The sequence below is a fragment of the Sipha flava genome, unplaced genomic scaffold (genome assembly GCF_003268045.1).
Source record: "Sipha flava isolate LNK unplaced genomic scaffold, YSA_version1 39_pilon_pilon, whole genome shotgun sequence".
Classification (NCBI taxonomy): Eukaryota; Metazoa; Arthropoda; class Insecta; order Hemiptera; family Aphididae; genus Sipha; species Sipha flava.
In genome coordinates, this window is record NW_020273107.1 from 1,572,887 (window position 1) to 1,594,393 (window position 21,507).

The window sequence follows — 21,507 nt, forward strand, 5'->3', positions numbered from 1 at the left end:
TATAAACATTTTTTTTCACATAGAAGTTTATTTTCATGTTATAAAAGCAACTTTATAAAGTTAATTTTTTTAATAAAATAATAGTAGATGCAATTATTTGAAACAACACGGAATCTATGTACAAATTTCCAAATCCCTGCTAAATTTTCACAGCAGAATCCATCGCCATATTTGAAACACTCTAGCTAGTAACTGAACACCTCCTTCAAGACACCATCATCTTTACTGATTCTCTCAGCGCAATTAAGAGTATAAAAAATACTTACAACCAATCAGATATAAGTATGCACATTTAAAACAAAATTGATATTCAACAAAATAATAACAATTACAAAATAAAATTGTTTTGGACACCCGGATACTAGAATATAAAAGAAAAAGAACACAGTGACCTCACAGCCAAGACCGCAATAAATTCTTCATTTTCATTGTACACAAAAATCACCTCGTACAAAGACATCCAAGCAATAATCATAAACACATTCCAACAACCATGGCATCAAAAATGGACTTCATTCCACATCAAATTAAACGAAAAAGTAAAGCACAACATAGATAGTTGGAGATTTCCCATCGGAATACCTAGAAAATACGAATTTTTATTAACAAGACTTAGAACCGGACACACGAAAATCTTACATAGTTATCTAATGCCTTAGGAAGAACCCTCGATTTGCTCAGAATATGGACTACAAGTTACCATCAAATATATACTTACAGAATGCCGAATATACCATTATACTAGAACAAGTCAAAAACTCTCCAAAAAAACTACTGAAATACTTAACAACCACTTTAAATTAATAGCCAGGTTCAAAATTCTAGAATTCAATTTAAAATTATAAAAAAACATTAATGTTAATTGTTCTCGTGGTTTATTAAATATGGAAATCAATTTTTATGTATAAAATTCCAAAGATCTTTTCATAATAAGGAAAAAAAAATTAGAAAAAATCAAATGGTTAATACTCGTAAATTAATAAATTAATAAACAAATAGTTTATATATAGAAATAAATCAATGCTTTGCATAGAATTGTTATGAAATACAAATATTTTGGTTATTATTATTTTTATTATCTAAAATGTATTGAAGATATTTTTATTATAGGTTTGTACATTTAAAATATAATCAAAATTATTTTTCTTTATTTTACTGTGTATGTGTAACTTTTATTACCCAAAATACATTTACATTAATTCAGTATTAAAAGAATTATACACTTATAAATAAATAAAAAAATAAAAAATTATGATAATATTTTAAATGTACAAACCGATTATAAAAATAATATCATATCAATATATTTTCGATTATAAATAATAACTAAAGTATTTATACTTCTTAACACATCAACGACTAATAAGAATTCATTCTAAATAATCTCACCTATTAAAAAAAATTATCTCTGTAAAAAAAAACCAATTTCTTTAATGTATTCCTTCCTTTATTTTTTTCATATTCAGTCACAATTTTATCGACTTTGTATATACCTGATGATGAATTTTTAATTCGAAACTGGTCGTACTTTGTTGATATAATAATACTTAAGGCTAAGTATTTATTTCATTTTATTTCTATATATAAAATAAATGTTTATTTATTTAATTATTATTCTTTTTAAACTATTAACGTGTTTTAGCCTCAATTATTTACTAGATAAAAATAAATATTTATTGTATGAAGTATATGATTTATATACATTTTATGATGATATGCTTGTACGCCAGGAAGAGATTAAAATCAGTTTTTAAATAAACTAAAATAATGTATCAAAATCGATCTATTTAAAATAACATGTGATGAATTTATTATTTTGGTTAAATTTTTGTGCGTAAATATTATCTATACAATTTAAAATAAAATTATTTTTGTGTAGGTAGTAAAATACATCATGCAATTCATAATATTTGATTAGAATTACTTAACATTTATTTCAAATATCAAGTTATTAGTAGAAATTTTTGGTAGTAAAATACATTTTTATATGATTATACATACTACATATGTATTTATATAGGTTTAATGCAAATAGCACAATAATGTATTATTTATTGACATTTATATAAAAAATAAAAATGTAAATCAAACAAATTATGTTTTTTTTTCTAACTTAACTGTCGAATAAGTAGAAAGAATATGTTTGAAATCTAAAAATAAATTTACCACCATGATAATAAAAGTAAGCATTTCGTTTTTAATGATAACTCAAGAATATAAATACTTATTTTAAGATTGTTCGGTTAAAATATATATATATGTATAGTTATTTTATTCTTCGTAGAAGAATGAATTTGAATGCTCTTGAATAAGAAGTTGGATAATTTTTTAGCGACGAAACCATTATAGTGGTTTGTAACGGAAGTGGTTTTTGAATGGTTTAAAATATTTCCACTACAGATTTAATAAATTATTTTTAGTCAAATAAATGCTGTTTGTTCATCATCAAGTAATCCGTAATTCGTGCAAAGATAAAAAAAGAGCGTGTGACAGTCAACCTGCGCATTAGACATTTAAAATAATAGCAGAAACAATGAAATTAATTTTGTAAGACAATAAAATAAGATAAGTAAAAAATAAATTAATTATTACTACTTTTTATACTACTAAGTGGATTGGTAGGATTTTTTTCTTAAACATATACTAATCCATCATGATGGATTTTTTCAAATTAGTTAATTTGTGTTATTAAAAAATTATTTTTAATAATCATTTTGATCTTATAATTTATCTTACAAAAACTTAAGTGTAATAATATATAGTTATATTTAAAGTTTTAAAATTATTATTGCTCTTTAAAAAGAGAACGTACTTCAAATAAAGTTATAATTCTAAGATATTAGTTTTACTCATTTTCATAATAATTGAATTGATTTGTGTTTATTTAAAAACAATGATGAATCATCGCATTAATAATTTTAGCGTAATACGCATTATAGGTATTCAATTATGATCCGATATAAATAATATATTGAGAGATAGAATAAGTGTAAATACTTGTTTAAGAAAGAAAATGTTGTACCTGATAATCGTATTAAAAGAAGTATAAAAAGCTGAACTCGAAGAAAAAAAAAATTACCATCAATATTCATAAAAATAATAATAAATGACGTAATTTAAACTTCAGATATAAATAAAAAATTTAACCAAGTAAAGTCTGACGAAAAATTGTTTTGAGTAACTTTGTTTTAAGTTTTACAAATCATAAAATATGAAATTAATCTGAAAACCTTAGACATAGAAAAAGAAGGACATTTTAAAAGTTGATTCAACATATTTGTAGTCATCGAGTCGGATCGAATATCGAACGGCGACGAATAAAATAAAAAGTCGTTCTACACCGTCCACTAACGAAAGATAACAAGACCAGAGCTATTAATTATAATTGTTATGAACGGGAACAAGTTATGCAATCAGTAAATTATGAGTGTTCATTACAGGAACATCGTGAACTTCCGTTCTGAAAATGGAACCTGTGTTGAGTCCGATACAATAACGACGCACTTAACTGACGACAAAAATGTAATCAAAAAATAAAATATTGGTGTATCAATTTGCGTAAGTTTTTAAAAAAATCAGTAAATTTATTCGTACAAGTATAAACGGTCGTGGGATGTACGAACGCATGTCATGGCAGTCGGTGTACTTTATAAAAGTGTTTCCCGACCTGTGGGAGCCATCAGACTTCTAAGCCAAAGAGGGAGGGTGATCGAGATTTAACGCGTGAAATAAAGTAAGAACAGTTTCATATAAATGTATCTTTATTAATCATTCCGCATGCTTTAAACAATTATTTATAACCGAGAGCGGCATTACATTTTTTTTTACTTAGTATAACTAAAATAAAGGTCACATTTTTTTATTTTGTTTAGAGTGCGTTAAACTTTTGAAACTCTGCAAGGGGACCTTAAATGATAAAGGTTGAGAAACGATGTTTTATAAGGTACCGTTTTCGGCCAAATGCGTTTGAAAGTAGATTTGCATTGGTTAAATAAACTATAGTGCGCAGTACAAGTGGAGCCTTACGGACCGACACCGTGGGCCACTGCCCTCTCACCTCCCCCCCCCACGTGGTCGAATTGGAGTCGACCACGATACCGGTAATGCATCGACGATGGATAGCTGCAGGACGCCTAGGACGATTACATACAATTTTTCTTAACCCCTATAAAAAGTTCACTTGAGTTGAGATTAAAAAATTATTTCGTACGATCGGTACAGCCCCCGGTCGCGACATATCATTGGATATCAAAATAGCATTCACCCCATCCCAGCTGTCCGTCCACCCGAGCACACACAAACATTGGGGCGGGGTAGGGTGGTGGGTTTTCCATACCAGTACGGCGACGGCCTGCGCGAAGCTGACGGTGTGACACAGATCGCTGCCGAACGGCCAGTACTGCAACATGAGCGTGGCGACGAACGAAAACGGAACGCAGAACAGCGTCATGAGCAGGTCACCGACGGCCATGTTCATGATGTACAGGTTGGTGACCGAGTGCATCTGCGCGGAGAACATGACCACGTAGCATACCAGCCCGTTGCCGACCAGCGACACGACGAACACCGCGGTGTACATCAGGTAGACAACCGTCTGGAACGCGGTCGTGCCCCACAACCCGTCCGTGTCCGCACGGCACATCTGGCCCGCGGCGGCCGTGTCGTTGCTCCACGCGAACGTCGCCGTGTCGTTGAGCTCGTAGACGTCGCCGTACGAGTCGTCCATCGTGTCGCGTGCACGCGCGGTCTCCGGTCTCCGGTCCCGACTGGTCAACACCACACCTGGAACAGAACGCGCCACGCGTTTATCAGCGTTGGTCGTCCGACAGTCATGCTGTGCCGAGGGGGGGGGGGGTGCGATGGAAGCTGTTGTGGTTATTACCGGGTATTTGGTTCGGACAGTCCGTCGCCAAAACGATGGCAAACGAAATGACATTGATCACGTGCAGTGTTGTTCAGGAAAATAATTATTCTCCTTCTTCTTCGCCTTTCTCCCACTTATTCTGGGTCGACCAATTTTGGCCTGTTTTCTACATCCCCTACGCGCGCACCAACAGCCCTTGTATCGTTGTCAGTCGTGTCCAACCGTCTATTTTTGTAGGGCTTCCTCTTTTCCCTTCGACGTTCGTTTTCATAACCACTCTTACTGCTTTTGTTTTCTCTCGCCTCATCACATGCCCAAATCGTTTTGTTCTATTCTCTCTCATCTTGTCTACTCAACACCACACCAATATCACCTCCATTACCTATCACGTATTTGTTCCTTATTCTATATTCTCTTATCACTCTACTCGTCCATCTAAGCGTTCTCATTTCCACAACACTCGTACCATGTTCTATTCTCTTGTCAACCCCGCCCAACACTCCGAATCATATTTGGTCTCATTTGGTCACTACACTCCTGTACAATTTTTATTGGAATTCTCTTATCACATTAAACTCTTGACGCTTCCCTCCATTTCATTATTTTGCACTTCATCCTATGTTTTACACCCATGCCAAAACCTCTGTCATCTTGTAAAAATTATCCTAAATATTTAAAAATCTCGATTTCACCTATCACCTTACCGCTTATTGTCATTGGTCTCTTCATCCTCTCAACTTCTTGGTATCTTCCTTCAAAATCATATTCCTTATACTTTTTTTTTTATCTTTACTAACTTTCAATCACTTTCCTTCAAGAGATAACCTCCACTCATCCAAACTATTATTAATTTATTCCAGATTTTCTACTCAAAAACTATATACTCAATATTATTCAATTATATATATTTAGCAGTAGCAAAAGGTCATACGTTCAATATCCATACCATCCGTCTATATGCCGTTCTTGGTAATCGGAGCAATAATTTTCAAGTGAGAAATTTCAATAAAAATTTCAATAAAATTTAAATGTTTTTTAATTTTGTTTTATAAATCTAACTCCGATCTAAGCGTAAGTTAAAAAAGTGTATTCTGTTCTTAGTGAAAATAAGCGTATATTTTTGCATTTAAACTTCATTTGGTTTGCTATTCAATACCGTTTTAGATTATTCCTGGGCCGATTAGTTTAGTGATTTAATGATTTTGTAATCACGTTTTATTTTCGTCGACTCTTGGGTTATTGATTAGCACTAAGACTTGGTTACGTGTTGCTCAACCGAAAACATATCAAGAGGGATGTTTCAAAATGGTAATCATATTAATTTCTCTAGCAATTTTTTAGAATAAAATAATTTTTTTTGTCTAGCAAGCATACTCTTACGTTTAAATTTTGCTGATAAAATAAGTAATTAATTGTTTTATAAAATGAAAATTCAAACGAAAGATTACCAAAATAAGTGATATAATTTTGGCAATTTGGCTCATTCAGTATTTCTATTAAATAGTTATAATCCGAAATGTTTAAGATTCGCAATTATTTTCGTAAGACCAGTAGTGATAAAAAGCGTAAACGTGAAAGTTTAGATAAAAATAATACAAAATTATTTTATAAGTTATCACTAAAAAATTGACTAAAAAATTTAGTACTGAACAAAGTTCTGAAAATCCTAAATAGTAACACATCGTAATAAATGATAAATTCAATGATATATTTGTACTTAATTTAATATCGTTGCTACTTATGTTTATAAATTTTTGTTAAAAATAGAATGATGAACATACATACTCTATTTTTTTTATTGGAATTATTCATCAAATATTTTCGATTTTTGATCAATTGACATGGTTGTATAATTATTTCATCTTGTTTGGCCGTTATGTTCAGATAGTTAAAATATTATTTGGTTATTTGACACCTAGGAGCTAAGGTGGATGAATTTTAAGTTTACGATCCTCATTAAATTGCACATGTTTCCATCGTTCTAAGAAAGTTATATTTTTCCTAGTTGGATGTGAAAACACAAAGCTTATCTTATATTTAGTTTAATTATTTTAACGAACGGCCATTGCTTGTAGTATTCAAGATATATACGTGTGTACAGTTTTAATCTCTCTTTTCTACTAATTTAGTGTTTGAGTGTGAGCGCCAAATCCCATATATTCTGAATAACGAATATTATTGCTATTGGAACGAAATAATATTGTTTTTTGGCAAATATTTTTGCCGATGAAATTTCAGTGAAATTAAATGATTGGATTACATTAAAGATAAGACAATCAACATAAATATTATTTTTTCATTTAACGTACCTAGGTGTTTGGAACACATACGAATAATAATATTTAAAAGTTTTACATTCATCAATGTATTACAATATCATGCAGAAAATAAACTATTTCTAAGATGTAATATAATTATAAAGTTCTTATGTTTCTCCATGGAATGGAAGAAAAATAGATCTTTAATTTAGAAAATTATTAAATAAAAGTTATATACTCAATGTTGTTTTAATAAAACCAACAAATAATAAAATATTCTTGGGTTTGGTTGAAAAATAAACATCAATAACATTCGTCTAACACTAAAATTCGATATATAACTAATGTTAAATTTTTTTATTGAATCTTATATATTACTTACATCTTACATATACTATTTTGAAATACTATATTATTTATTAAAATTATTTGTTATTGACAAACAAATACAATCAGTTGTATTTCGTCTATTCACTGTCTCAAGAGAATGTTATTTGAAATTATAAAGGAGCTGATAAGGAGTTATAGTTATTTGTATAGGTTTTTTGTTTGTTAAGTTATAATTTTGACAGGAAAGTTTCTGTACCAGTATATGATGTGCATTAAACTTTTAACCGTAAAATAGAAGGGACAACTTTAATTCGATTTAAATTCAATTGTTGTTTAAAAAATGATAATGAAAATTATACTCTAATATCGGATTTTTGATGTCGAATTAATTTAAAAAATCTAATTTAGCTTTATATTAAAAAGGACTTTTTTTTAATTGTATATGATACTATTTTCGAAATAATGGATTTTTATACATTTTAGAGTAAAATTAACTATGTTATATAATATATTGAAAGTAAAATTCATTATAGGGAATTAATGAAAGATCATCTCATACATGTACTTGATATGTATATCTGTTATATTAAAATATATGTAAAACAATAATTGCTCCAAAGAAAAAGAATTATTTTTTTCAATACTATCAATTAACATGATAATCAAAAATTACTAAATTGGTAGTTATCATGAAATAATTTTAAAACACGAATGCAAATATTTATGCAAATAATGTTAAGCAGTTTATTTCACCCAGTCAATTAAATGTTGTAAATGTTGTATTTCAAAGTCTAATTATGTTTCAACTTGTTTACTTGGCCTCTATTTAACGTTAAACATTTTGGATAATATTTCCTTCTTTTTAGAATACGTCTACGTTATATTCACACGTAATGTATGTAAAATAAAATATTAACGTAGTGACAGTTACGAAACGATTAAAAGAATATTTAAATAACATGGTGAGTGATAAGTTAATATTTAAATGAATACACATGAATAGCAATACAAATATTTTATACTTTGACTTTCGACATAAGAATTATTTTAATTTATTTATTTCGCTTACATAAGTTAAAACATCTGTAGGGATCGAGTTCCTGGCTATATTACATATTAACGTTCAACCACACTAATGGCATCGAATACGTACTTAAGATGGTGCATTTGCATCACTTAAAATTGTGGAATGGGTACAGTTGACCTAGTCTGGGTCCATATAATAAAAAAAAAACTAGTATTTAGTAGCAGTAGGTATTTGGTAGTAGGTGACTACTTAATATGAACATGATAATGCTTTGATAATTGATGGCCAAGTAATGCTAGAAACAAATAGCATAGATATTTCGATCTTGGATTAAAATGGAAGTAATATTTTTGAGGTTTCTAGGTAGGGGTGGGTGGGTGGGTTAGTGATTAAAATGTGCGTTTGTAACATCAATTAAAAAATAGTTCGGGGCCTCTGTACGGTACAGACTGCATCATATATAATATCGCTATTATTAAACGTCTGTTTTTTATGATTATTATTTTATTTATTTATTTGTATTTGTGGATTCTAAGAAATGTACATAATGTTTATTATTCCATATTATTCACTTGGGGAATGTAATTGACTATAATTATAAAATACTTTTAATGGAAGAACTAAATTTATGAGTTGAAATATATATATATATATATTACTACTTGATTATATGTATCCCTACTTCTATTTTATAACGAACTAGTTCCCAACCAGGGAGGGGAATTCCCCCCCAACTGGGAAATTTAAATACTGCACAGGGGAGAATATAGTTATGATGAAATAACATGAATTTTGTCCTTAAATTAATTATATCATCTTACAGTCAGTAAAATTGAAAACAATACATTAGTTTTCGGATGGTCGCTCATCGTTAACAATTTTACAAGTATTTTATAATGATTGACCTCTTCGCAGGTTAGGTTCCCTCTTATCCAAAAGTGACAGAAAAAACTATTCGTGCATAAATCCCATATCTATTTACTTATAGTACTTAAAGTATATACTATACTTACTTATATTTGTGAGTCTCTTTTTTCCACACTTTTATAAATAAAAAGCAAACTAAGAAATTGGTTGGATGTGGGAAATTATATGCTTTGTGCGTTATAAAAAATAATTATAGTTGTAAATAGTTATTAGTTGTAAGTCCGACGAATAATGCCGAATATGTATGAAACGGCAGTTCGGCCACGACGACCATCCGGTGTAGGTGTTCTGAACTCCGTATTGTTTTGATGTAAAAATCCATACTCGTAAGTTATTTTATGTATTAAACTTTAATAATTATCTGAAGAAATCTCAATTTGTTGATATTATTAAGATTCTTTCCTTTTATGCTCCCGAGTTACCGAATATTACGAGTATATTCAAGAGGATTAGAAAACATTTCTTAAATATTCTAAATTATCCGACCACATTACATTAACATGTACCAAAATTGTTGTTTTAAATGACGTAATTTAACTATGGTAAAATATACGATAAAGAAAAAATTCGGACGTTGATAGATTTTTTCAAATTAATTATTTTTATTATAGTCTTCATAATTTTAACATTATTAAAATTAGTTTTGAATATCCAATCATTTTTTCTAAAATATTAAAAAAAATTATCATGTTTCTGACTATTATAATCTAATAAATATTGTTGATGCTGAATAAAGAAAATAAAAGAAAAAATATTATAGATATATAAATACAGTAAGTTTTTTTTTACATCGAATTTGATTTTTATACTATTGAAATAATCACCATTATGATCATTAAATACATTATAATATTTTTCTAACATGTTTATTGCTATAAATACGCGTATTTTTATGGTATGTATTAAAATTTAAATGTTTGTATGTAATGTATTTGATGATTATTTATATAAAGTACAGTCACAGTCTTTTGACAAATATAAACGAGATATTAAAATACTACTATTATGATAAAATAGGTTGTTATCGTATATTATGAATAAAAAAGTTTAGTGCTGTTAAATAAAAGCATCAATTATTTAGGTTTATAATAAATTGTTTAACGTCACTAGACATAATCGTATAGACATATATATAAAATGAATAACAATATTCTATCTTTTTCAAGAAAATAAAGTTCTTATTTATTCTTCAACAAAATAAATAAAATCTCGCTTGAAAATAAAATCGCATTTATAAAAACATAAAAGATTTCCAAATCAAATAATTTATTTCATTATAGGGATATTATAATGTGCGTAGGGGTTGGTTTACAAATGAAGGGTTCGGTGCAAGAACAAGGTATCTCCACTTTTTGAAATTGTTCAGGAGAAACAAATAATCAAATTATTTGATTTCTAATAAGGGTATAATTATTTTAAAAACATATTTGAAATCTTCAAATGAAGAGCTACCTATGCATGTTTACATATTTACATTTTAGATTATTTTAAATATATAATTTAACTAGCAAAAATAAAGAAACCTGGAGATACCTGGTTATTGCAATATATATATATATATATATATATTTTATATTTTGACTTAACAACAATTTAAGGTGAAAATATAATACCAAATAGGACGAATCTGTGCAACATTAAAATTGTGTGTTATAAACTATGCCTTACAATATAGTATAGAGAAAAACAAGAAATTCTTGATTTATAATAATAAATTAACTAAAAATTACGGAGATACCCGGTTATTGTACCGAAACTCACGTTTTTCTTAATTTTGTTTTTTCATGTTTTTCGTCAATTTTTTTTATAAGTGTTGGGAATTTTAATTTTGGGCCTCTTCAAAGTACAAACTAGATTTACTTTTCTATCAGAAAAGGTACTGATATTGAAAATTTAAGCATTTTTGTTGATAAAAAAGTGTTAACGGACACAACAAAATACATTGAAAAATCAATCGCTCCATTCAAAATAATACGAGGTTACTAGGTATTACTCCCTATATTCGGTGACACTAAAATTGGCTGATGATTTTAGTGACCGTAAGTGATACTTTCTAAGTTGAAACACTTACATTGAGTGACTGTATACAAATATCGGAATAAAGTATTGTTTTTGTTCTGTGAGCTACAGTTGTCTGTAAATATATATATGTGTTTTACACCTGGGGCGAGTATATTTTTAAGAAAATGGTCAATAAAACTAATAACATCGTTTTGTTCTTTTTTGGTTGTCGATTCGTCGTATATATAATGGCAAGATTTACCAGTCTTTCCCGAATAAATACAAAAATTATAAACTCAAATTTGGCGTTTATAAAATACGTCTTCACACGGGATGTGTGGTAATGGCATTTTTTGTTTAAAGTCAAAACTTAACAATTCTATTTCTTTATCTGATTTAGATTTTTGAACAAATGATTTTAAGTCTGTATAAAATACCTCTGTTTTTATTATATGCACTTTTTTTCTATTTCAAACTCACGTTTTATTTTTGGGACAGTTTTGTGGTTAATTAAATTTTTAAAACGGTCACAAGTTTGACATGTGTCAGTTTTTGGGGTACCGAAAGTTAAATTAAAATTATTTTTGAAGTATTCAGCAAAATATTCATATTTAATGATTGGTTTAATGTTTTTTTGCCTCTTTGTACATTTTAAATATTTTCAATTCATTTATTTTTAAATAAAGTTTGTACACTTCAGAAATGTTAAGTTCTGGGGATAATTAATTAACACACTAATAAATATCACACTAATCAGGCTCGCGCAAACAAAGCGGTTTTGTTTGGATACAATTTTCTTATCGAGTGTGGTGGTAACTATCGAAGAAATCGGTTTTAGAGTTTTTCAAGTTACCAAATATATCGTATCAATCTACAAAACGTCATCTTTCAACATTCTTTGTTTATTTCTATTTCGTCTATACAAATAACAGATTATTTAAATCGATTTTACAGTTTCACATTCAAATAAAAGTCAAGAAGCTCCGCGAAACCCGTGCAGTTATTCGAAATTTCAACTGTAGGAAATATGATCACTACGAACATGTCTGTTTATAACTCGAAGGATCAATTACAGTAATTGTGACGCGAACTTTATTGCAATAATAATAAAAGTTGTGCCATGAGTTTTGCTAGTCATGCGACACGAACGACGACGAAAAAGAACCGGAAACATGTTAATTGTACATGTGTGATCGAGACGTGGAAAACTGTACCCTGTGGTTGGATCGGTTCGGTGCAATAACCGCAGAGCCCGCACACAAATCGGACGAATACTTCACTAACTAAACATTTAAATCACAACTTAAAACTACGACAGCTAACGATGGTGACGGTGACTGCGGTTGATAAAGCGACTCGAGGACTTGGGCGATCTCACATGCGTCACACCGGATGCTGACGGACTTGCGCATTACAAACACAGCTGTGATGTAGCGAATGGATTGTCCCGATCTATTAACCAAAATTAAATTAAAGTACCTACATTCAGTTATCAAAATCACTTATTATTTCATATCACCTGCCACCACCAGAATTAGAGTTACTATAGCCCGTTAAACCGTATGTGTTTGTTCTGTAATAACTTTAAACATTTTGTTGATTCTTTATCAATTAAGTAATTTAACTTATTGTATATATATATTCTATAAATTTTGCTCATATTGGGTGTAATTAATAAAAAAATGTATATATAAATAATAAATCTCAAGACGAAATATTTTTATTATGATTTTTTTTTTGCCGTGGAATTGGTTCAACTTCGTACACACATATGATAACACATGCATGCCTCAATGGCGAGAATAATAATAATGATAATAAGAATATTATAATGCTATAATAACAATACTGATATGTTGCTTTAGCAACAAACGTGAATGACCGACAGAAAATATTGATGTCAACACGTAATAATAATAATTAGAGCGATGGCCGCACAATCAGTGTATGGCAGTATAAAGACATTAGATAATTAACATATAATAATAATCTTAATAATAAACAATAATTGTAATAATTCACGTAATTAATTGAAGAAGAAATTACCGAAAACGGACGAAAATGGGTCTACAAAGATATTAGATAGTTAATATTTAATAATAAACAATAATTGTAATAATTGATGTAATTAACTGAGGAAGACAGAACGGAAAACAGATGAGTCGTCACCACCCGTAACGTCTCATGTTGTGTTTCTTAGATAGGAAGAATAATACAAAAAATAATAATAATTTAGTTATTTAATGACTAAAAGTGTTATTAACATAACATACATACGCTGAATTTATTTCCATTTTAATTTTCCAATTTCAAAATCAAAAGATTGATTTTTAGCTTAGGATCCATGCGAAGAAAACTATTCCTCCGAATCACCGAAGATAACAACTTTTAACGTTACTATGGAAAATCAAAAATAACTTTTAAAAATCATGTCAATAAAATCAACATTGAAATCAAAAGAATCTAGTTTCTGGCGAAAAGGTCTCATTCTAATTACTGTAACATCTCCGACGGTAAACATTTTTTTTCATTGAGTTCTCAGAATCACATTACTTCAAACTATATAAGTCCTCATTTTGTAGTACTAGCTAAATAAACTGGCTTTGCACGGAACAGTCTTGGCCGGGTCATAGTTTTTAAATTATTATCTTATACCATTTGAAGTCTAGTTTGGTGTGACTGTTGGTTATAAAACAAATAAAACGAAATTTAAAATAAATTGTATCGTAGTTTTTGTTGTACACTGAATTACCCGTTTTGCATCACAGAACTGTCTTTGCTGGTGTCAATATTTTTTTTAAATCTAAACTTATTGCACCTCTAGAGTATTGGAGAGACCACTATGTCAAACTTCAAGTTCATACATTTTGTCATTTTTGAGTTATTTTAATGATAAATAAATAAGTAGCAATTGCATTTTTTTAAAATAGATATTTATTTATTCAACCATACCAGGCGTTGTTCGATAAGAACATTGTGAGTGTTCAACTACTTCTGGACGTTACTTGCTGTAGAAACTATGGTCTTTTAAGAGTAAGTCATTCAACATTTTGGGGGAGAAAATTGTTACTTTTGGAAATCATTTTCAGTAAAATAGACAAGTTCACCGTTTTTCAGGTGTACACCGAGGCGTGTGACTGTGAGGTTCCTTTCCGTTTTTTGATTGTTAAAGCAACAACAAAACAACAATTGCTCGTTCGGGTCTAATGAGGTTTACTGATGATTTCCTTTACTTTTTTTCACGACAAAAGGTAGCCTATGTCCTCTTCCACGGTCTAATTTTTTTTGTACCAAGTTTTATAAAAATCGGTAAAGTAGTTTTAGGAAAGCATAAGGAGACATATAGTCAAACATTAATTTAGGTATATATAATATATATTATATATATATCGATAATATATCAGCTTATGATAATGTCTCAAATAATCAATTATCTTCCCAACTGATTTAATATAGTCAATTAATCCCTCGATATAAGTATCCATAAGCATAATAAATAATTATTTTGAAATATGATAAATAATTAAATAAGTAACAGATCTTTTAAAATATTGCTACGAAAGACTAATGATCTCAAACCAAACTTGTCTATGTTTTTACATTTTTTTATAAAGAATCAAACAAATTGAACGTACATTATAGAATCATTTACATATATCTAAATATAATTTTATAACTATTTACTTTTATTAATTAATATTTTATAAAACCAATAATTTTACTGATCAAAAGTGGACTTTTACTTATACCGTATTGCTGAAATTACAATTATTTGAATATTTTTGAGTTTGTAAATTATTTGTTTTTCTATATCAGCTATTATTTTCTGTCCCCATTGTGTTTTACTACTATCTCTTATTATACAAAATCTTTAAACTTTTTTTACTCACGAATTCAAGTTATAATATGAATTGTTGTATTCTATTTCGCTTTTACATGCTTAAATGTGTGTACTTTGTTTAAATATTTTGTCTTTACTATTAAAACCGTGTTCAAAAAATAAAATTCATTGTAAGTAAATCGTATAATTATGGTTGGAATGATACATAAAATTTTATCATTGTTAAAAGTACATTTTGTATTCAGTTTTATGAAATCAGTTTCATAAAATTTATATGTGTTTAATATTATAAATATATCATGTAGATTTTATTTTATCATTTTATAGTGTACAATTTATTGAAATATTGCTTAAAACCGTAATCGGTATTTCATATTTTTCTCTAATTGTATGGTATATTCTAACAACAATGCTTGTGTTCAATTATAACTACGGCAGTGTGTAATTTTCAAAAGTGATTGCGCGCAAAAAAACTATGAACTTGAATTACTATTTATCTGTGATAAAATTAGAAAAAAATATACAAAATTTACTGTATTGACGATCGTTATTTATTACAGAAACTTTTAGCAGTTTACAAATCAGCGAATTAGTTATTACGGTTTATTGCTACCGAAAACGATCGTACTGTGTTCGAGAATTAAATAATTAAATGGAGTAGTAATGCTACAAACGCGAACGATTGTTTTTTAAATCGTTTTAATAACATATTATACTGTAGTATCAAAATTAGGTATTCCGAGCGTGTCGATAAATGCACGAGACAAACGCGCGTAACACGGGCTAAAAGATAAATTCGTTGTGAATGAATAATGGAATTACGTAGCATTAGGCTTTGTTCAACGATCGGAACTGTCTTGATTTATCGGACCACCGGCAGATAAATTGCATCCCATATTTTCGTTATACTTTCGTATTAACATGTTTTCTTGCACCTTTCTAATGAATATCGGCCGCATTGATTTCCCGTCTGAAGTGTATTATTAACCGTTCAGTTACAGTTTGATACATACGTTTACGATCTACTTCGTAGTAGCCGCGAGTTCACTTGTACAGCATTATAATTTGGTCTCGCAACGCGTGTACCGAGCGAGCACATGGTTACGCAACAACAGTTAAAGACTAAGCGCGGTCGCGTTCAACATTTGTCTTCCGCATTTTGTTGTCTCACGGAAAAACAAAAAAAAAAAAAAAAAATCGTAAAAAATTTGCGAAAAAAAAAAGTAAAAAAAAAAGAGATATATTTAATAGTATAAATACGGGCGATATGCCGGAGTGTCGCGGTTGGAGATTAATGACGGGTACGATCTTTGATAGGGGACGGGACGCAAAAATTATATGAACAATAGGACGACAAGACCTCGCGCGGTATTCGGTCAGTCATATTTTACGTTGCAACATCGCACCGACGTTATCTCTTAATAAAATATTAATAGTCGGAGTAAAAAACGTTCTCACAGGTCAAAACGTGTACGTATTTGCCACTGCATTCCGACGGACCAGACATTTCGACCTGTTCCATTATTCATCGATTCGTTTACGTGTGTTTTATTCGTCTGAGCGAATACGGAAATTGATCGCAGTATCGGTGTAATATATAAAGAAGGTGTAGTTATCTTAACGTTGTGAATTTATCGTTGAAAAGAAAAGAAAAAAAACACATTCTGAAAATAATATACATATTATATTATGTGGGTCGAAGGCCGAGAATTTACTTTAGTTTTTGTTTGAACGGCACTTTGTGTAGGCAAGCCCGATGTTCTTTAGCGTTGGTAACAACATGATGGTATGTCCATTTAAAATTGATATTGCCTTGTCATTTAACGATCTGTTGGTACTTGTACAGACTACGAGTCTACGATACGTACAATACGTATGATCGTATTGGACGCAATATTTCTTAACTATCTTTTGAAATATTGATTAACCAGGAAAACAAATGTTTTAATAGATATATAAAAAACGTATGCACATGAGTAATGTCAGTGGGAATGATTAGATTTTCACTAATTCTACTTTCTTTCGCAATAATAAAAATATTAATATCCAGAGAACAGAGATTGAAAATTATTATGTTTTATATTATTTAATTATCAGAGTTATAAAGACGCTATGAAGTTTTATTTTATTAGGCTATACGTATGTTAATTAGTAACAGCCTATACACCGCCTATATTCTACTAACCGATGCTTTATTTGTTATTTTTTAACTAAAAAAGTTGCAGTAGTTTTATAAATTTTAGGATATTGAAAGATGAATTCATATTTCAATGTCAGGCGTCCACAAGTATAATACGATTTCAGTTTTCAAATAATGTAATATGTTTTGAAGTAAAACATCACGAAATGTATTGCAAAAGTTGGACACACGTACATACGTGTCGTATTTTGGTTATTAAGTGGATGTACTTATTGACAGAAATATTTTGCATATAGCATCAGCAAAGTTTAAAGGAATGATGAAAGTAGCTTATTGAATTTGTCATAGTTTTTTTTTTTTTTACTACACATTCCCACTTTTTTTGAAACTTATACGATTATTAATACAATTAAAATATCAAATGAACCAATGGAGTTATCTAATCATTTATTATTATTATAATTTTCAGTAAATCATTTAATATTTTTGATTTTTTTTCTTCACTATGCATTTTTTCTTCGATTTCTTTTGATATATATATTTTTAATTTTGTATACGGTTTTAAAATCTCCTAACCATCGTACTCCTCCAGAATACTTCTATTTTAGTGACTATTTTCTTCAGGAATGTTTTTAATTTGATTTTATCTTCCGCATGACATTAAAAAAAACAAAAACATTGTGTTTTCGTTTTTCGAGTTCACTTATTAACTTTTGATAAGTTTCTTCCTATACTTGCAATTCTTCATATGGATTTTTCAAATTTTCTTGCTTTTTCTAGTTCCAATATATCGGTGTCGATTTCACTGCCATCGTAGTTGTATTTCTTTTCCCACATTTGTACATTGATCCATTTATCGCTGCCATACTCTTCAAAAACATATATCTGGCTTTTTTCATGCCATTTTTTTTTTAATTATCAGGATTTTCTCCATGACTTGTAATTTTTCTTGAACACGTCTTTCTTCTTCTTTCAATAGTTCTATGTTAGTTATCTTCCGGGTAACTTTCCACGTCAGACGTCGTTCATTTTGCAATTCTTCTATACATTCTTCGAATTGCTCATATTTCTTTAGCAGATCTTGCGTTTACATTTCGACGCGCTTTTTTGTTTCTAAAATACGACGTATAATATAATAAAAGACGATTTTTTTTTTTTTTTTTTTTATGCGAGAAGCATACCGAAAACGCGATCAATAATATTATACGTACGCAAAGTCATGTTGATGATTATCCCTATTGATTTTTTTACTCTACATTAACCGTCTCTACACGGGAAAGCTATTACAACAGCAGTTATAAACGTATTACGGTGTAAAGCGGTAAGACGTATTCGATCTATAATCGTCTGCAAAGTGTCAATGAACAAAACTAACGAATGTACGTATTACGGCCACCGCAAAAAGTGTAGGCGAAATTTTTCTCACCGATCACCGTTTTAGTGCAGTAACAGAACGGTAACAAAGCAGTTACGTCGATCGAATTTGATTTTTTTCATTTTGCGCACTTGTTACGTTTCGATTGCCCGTCCGATGTACGGTGTTCGGCGATCACCGCATTCGCAGATAATAGTATCAAACGTGTATTATTCGGATACCGCAATAGCTGGGAATGCCACCAGAACGGAGGACTACCGCCGATTATAGTAATTCGGTACCGGTCGGAAGGAAAAGATAACAACTAAAATACTCTTATTATTCGCATACGCATTGGTTCTTCTCTCAGAACACATTTCGACCGATTGTCGGAACGCGTATAACCAGAAAAAATACGTCGAAACGTATTAATCGGCCGAGGGATGGTTCCGCTCGCGGGACTCGGACGCGATACCGATTCTCATCAATCGTTACGATCGGACGACGATTTCGCTTCTTCGCATGAAACGTCTGGTCCTTGGACGCGATCACGAGCGATGGAAAAAAATGAGCTTTTTCTTTACCGATGGACAAGAAGAGGGTGGGACTACATAATAAAATGTCTCGTCCCATGTCCGATGTCTATCACAACCGGATCTCTACATTTAGTATTTATTTATCGATTTTTGTTGATTCAACGTCAAGCAGCGCAATCTCGTATTCTTTATGCACCGTACTGAAACCATAGGCGTATTTTAGGGGGTGGTGAAGGAACAACCTCCCCTAAATCTGTATTTAAGGAATTGATTATATGTGAGATACACATTTCAAACTATTTTAATGTGGATCATTTTATAACGAAATCAAATTACGCGTGGCTGTGAATACTGAATTAGGCTTTTCGTCAGGTCCATACTTAGTAAAAAATCAAAAAAGAATTACACAAAAGTCGATCCTAAGTGGATCCGGCATTAGATTAAAAAAAAAAAAAAAACACAAATATTAAGAATTCACCTGATTTAAATATTTCCAAAAATTTTGAGCCTGATTTAAAGAAAAAATTTGAGTCGCCCTCTCTCCTAGAAGTAAGTATATACGCCCCTGACCAAAACCTATGTGTATGCTCACGTGCGAAAGTTTCTATGATTTTTAGCACAGATAACTAGCATAAAAATATCTACACATGTTAGTATAAAGCTGCGGAGATATCGTTGTCCGGCTGTCGTTTACTGTGTACAAGCATGCTGCTCGTAGATAATTTTAATCGAATCATATTTTTGGAAATCGATATCAATGTCATCTTTCTGGTTTTTTCAGGTCCACGGTTGCTTTGAAATATCTCCATTTCAAGTTTAGTCCTGAGTTTTGCCGCATACATTAGTTTTAAATACATTTTATTTGAACTATTATTTTCACTTTTTATACCCTATAAAATCATCGTTGTTATAAAAATGAAATGACGGAAGGAAGCAAATTTATTTATGCACATCCAAGTAATAATTATTTGCTATATTTATTTCCCGTAGTCGCTTGTCGGCTTAGATATTTAATGAGAGTGTGATGAAAGGCTGAAAGAAATGTGTTTATTTGAGCTTCAAAAGCGAGCAAATCGAGTGAATGATTTGAAAGAAAAATATTAAATGTTATCCGTCATTTTAAGATGTCGGCATATATACATTGGAGATGTTTATGTCATATTTGAATGTATTGATTCGGTTATTACAAAATTGTCTACCAATCGTACCTAGCATATGTTTATACAACGCTATAAATACTCCTTATAAGTGTAATTGGTAAAAAATAAATTAGAAACTGAACTTTTAAGAATATTAAGTAATATTTATTTAAATAAGGAATGGGTATGAAATCCGAAGATCTGTATTTTCCGAAGTATCCGTACTTTCCAGATTTATGGATTTACTTTTTATATGACATAATTATTTTTACAATTTATAGTAAAATAAATTATTTAATTTAATTGTAATTAAAATTTAACAACAAATTAATATTGTTTTATGAATTTCAGTATACATATTATGACTTCAACAGTTTTTATAGTTTATTATTAGTTACTAAAACAAGTAATTAAATTGTTAAGTTTATTTTATATGATGTTTACGGCTTGCAACGATATCATTAATATCTGAATATTCAATTAACGTAATTGTATAATCTTAATTACATTTATGTGAATATAAAAATAAGTAATTGAACATCATAATATAATTGAATAATCCAGATAATCCGTGAAATCCAAATTTCTCAAATCTGAATATTAAATTAACTGTCAAAAAATATTCTCGTACAGTATGTGGTATTCCAGCGAATCTCAATTATTTTGAGGCCTCAAATTTCAATAATTACACTAGATTTTGAGTGACTCTATTATGATAAAATTAAAAAGTAGTTATAAATTAATATGAAAAATAAACTTTTTTATTGGTAATCCTAAACTTTTATAAATTGTACAAGTAATTTTCAATAATAATTATCATGATGATTTTACAAGAACACTTAACTAATTATTTTATATTCTAGTGATCCTAACAAGATTGTTGGCAACGTCCAGTTTGAGAATTATTGTGGTAACCAGTAAACGGTATAGTTCACGCTATTATTCGAATCACTTATTTCCATCTTCTGAATTATTACCATGATAATTCCTCTTTTTTTGTACATTTTGTATGATAACAGAAGTGACCAAAAAATAATTATATCAAATATTAATATTCAGTATAACCACTGTTGTGTGTCAACCGTTTGAT

At 29.7% G+C, this 21,507-nt stretch overlaps 1 protein-coding gene across 3 annotated transcripts in view; it reads right to left on the reverse strand.

Annotated features, from left to right (window-relative positions):
* The window catches only part of LOC112688575 (RYamide receptor-like), a 106,941-nt gene that overhangs the window by 28,760 nt on the left and 56,674 nt on the right, over positions 1-21,507 (reverse strand). For all 3 annotated transcript variants that reach the window (XM_025561836.1, XM_025561837.1, XM_025561838.1), the window contains one exon: positions 4,337-4,782. In XM_025561836.1, coding sequence (XP_025417621.1) covers positions 4,337-4,726 — 390 coding nt within the window. In that variant the 5' untranslated portion in view covers positions 4,727-4,782. The remainder of the gene's footprint in view (positions 1-4,336; positions 4,783-21,507) is intronic.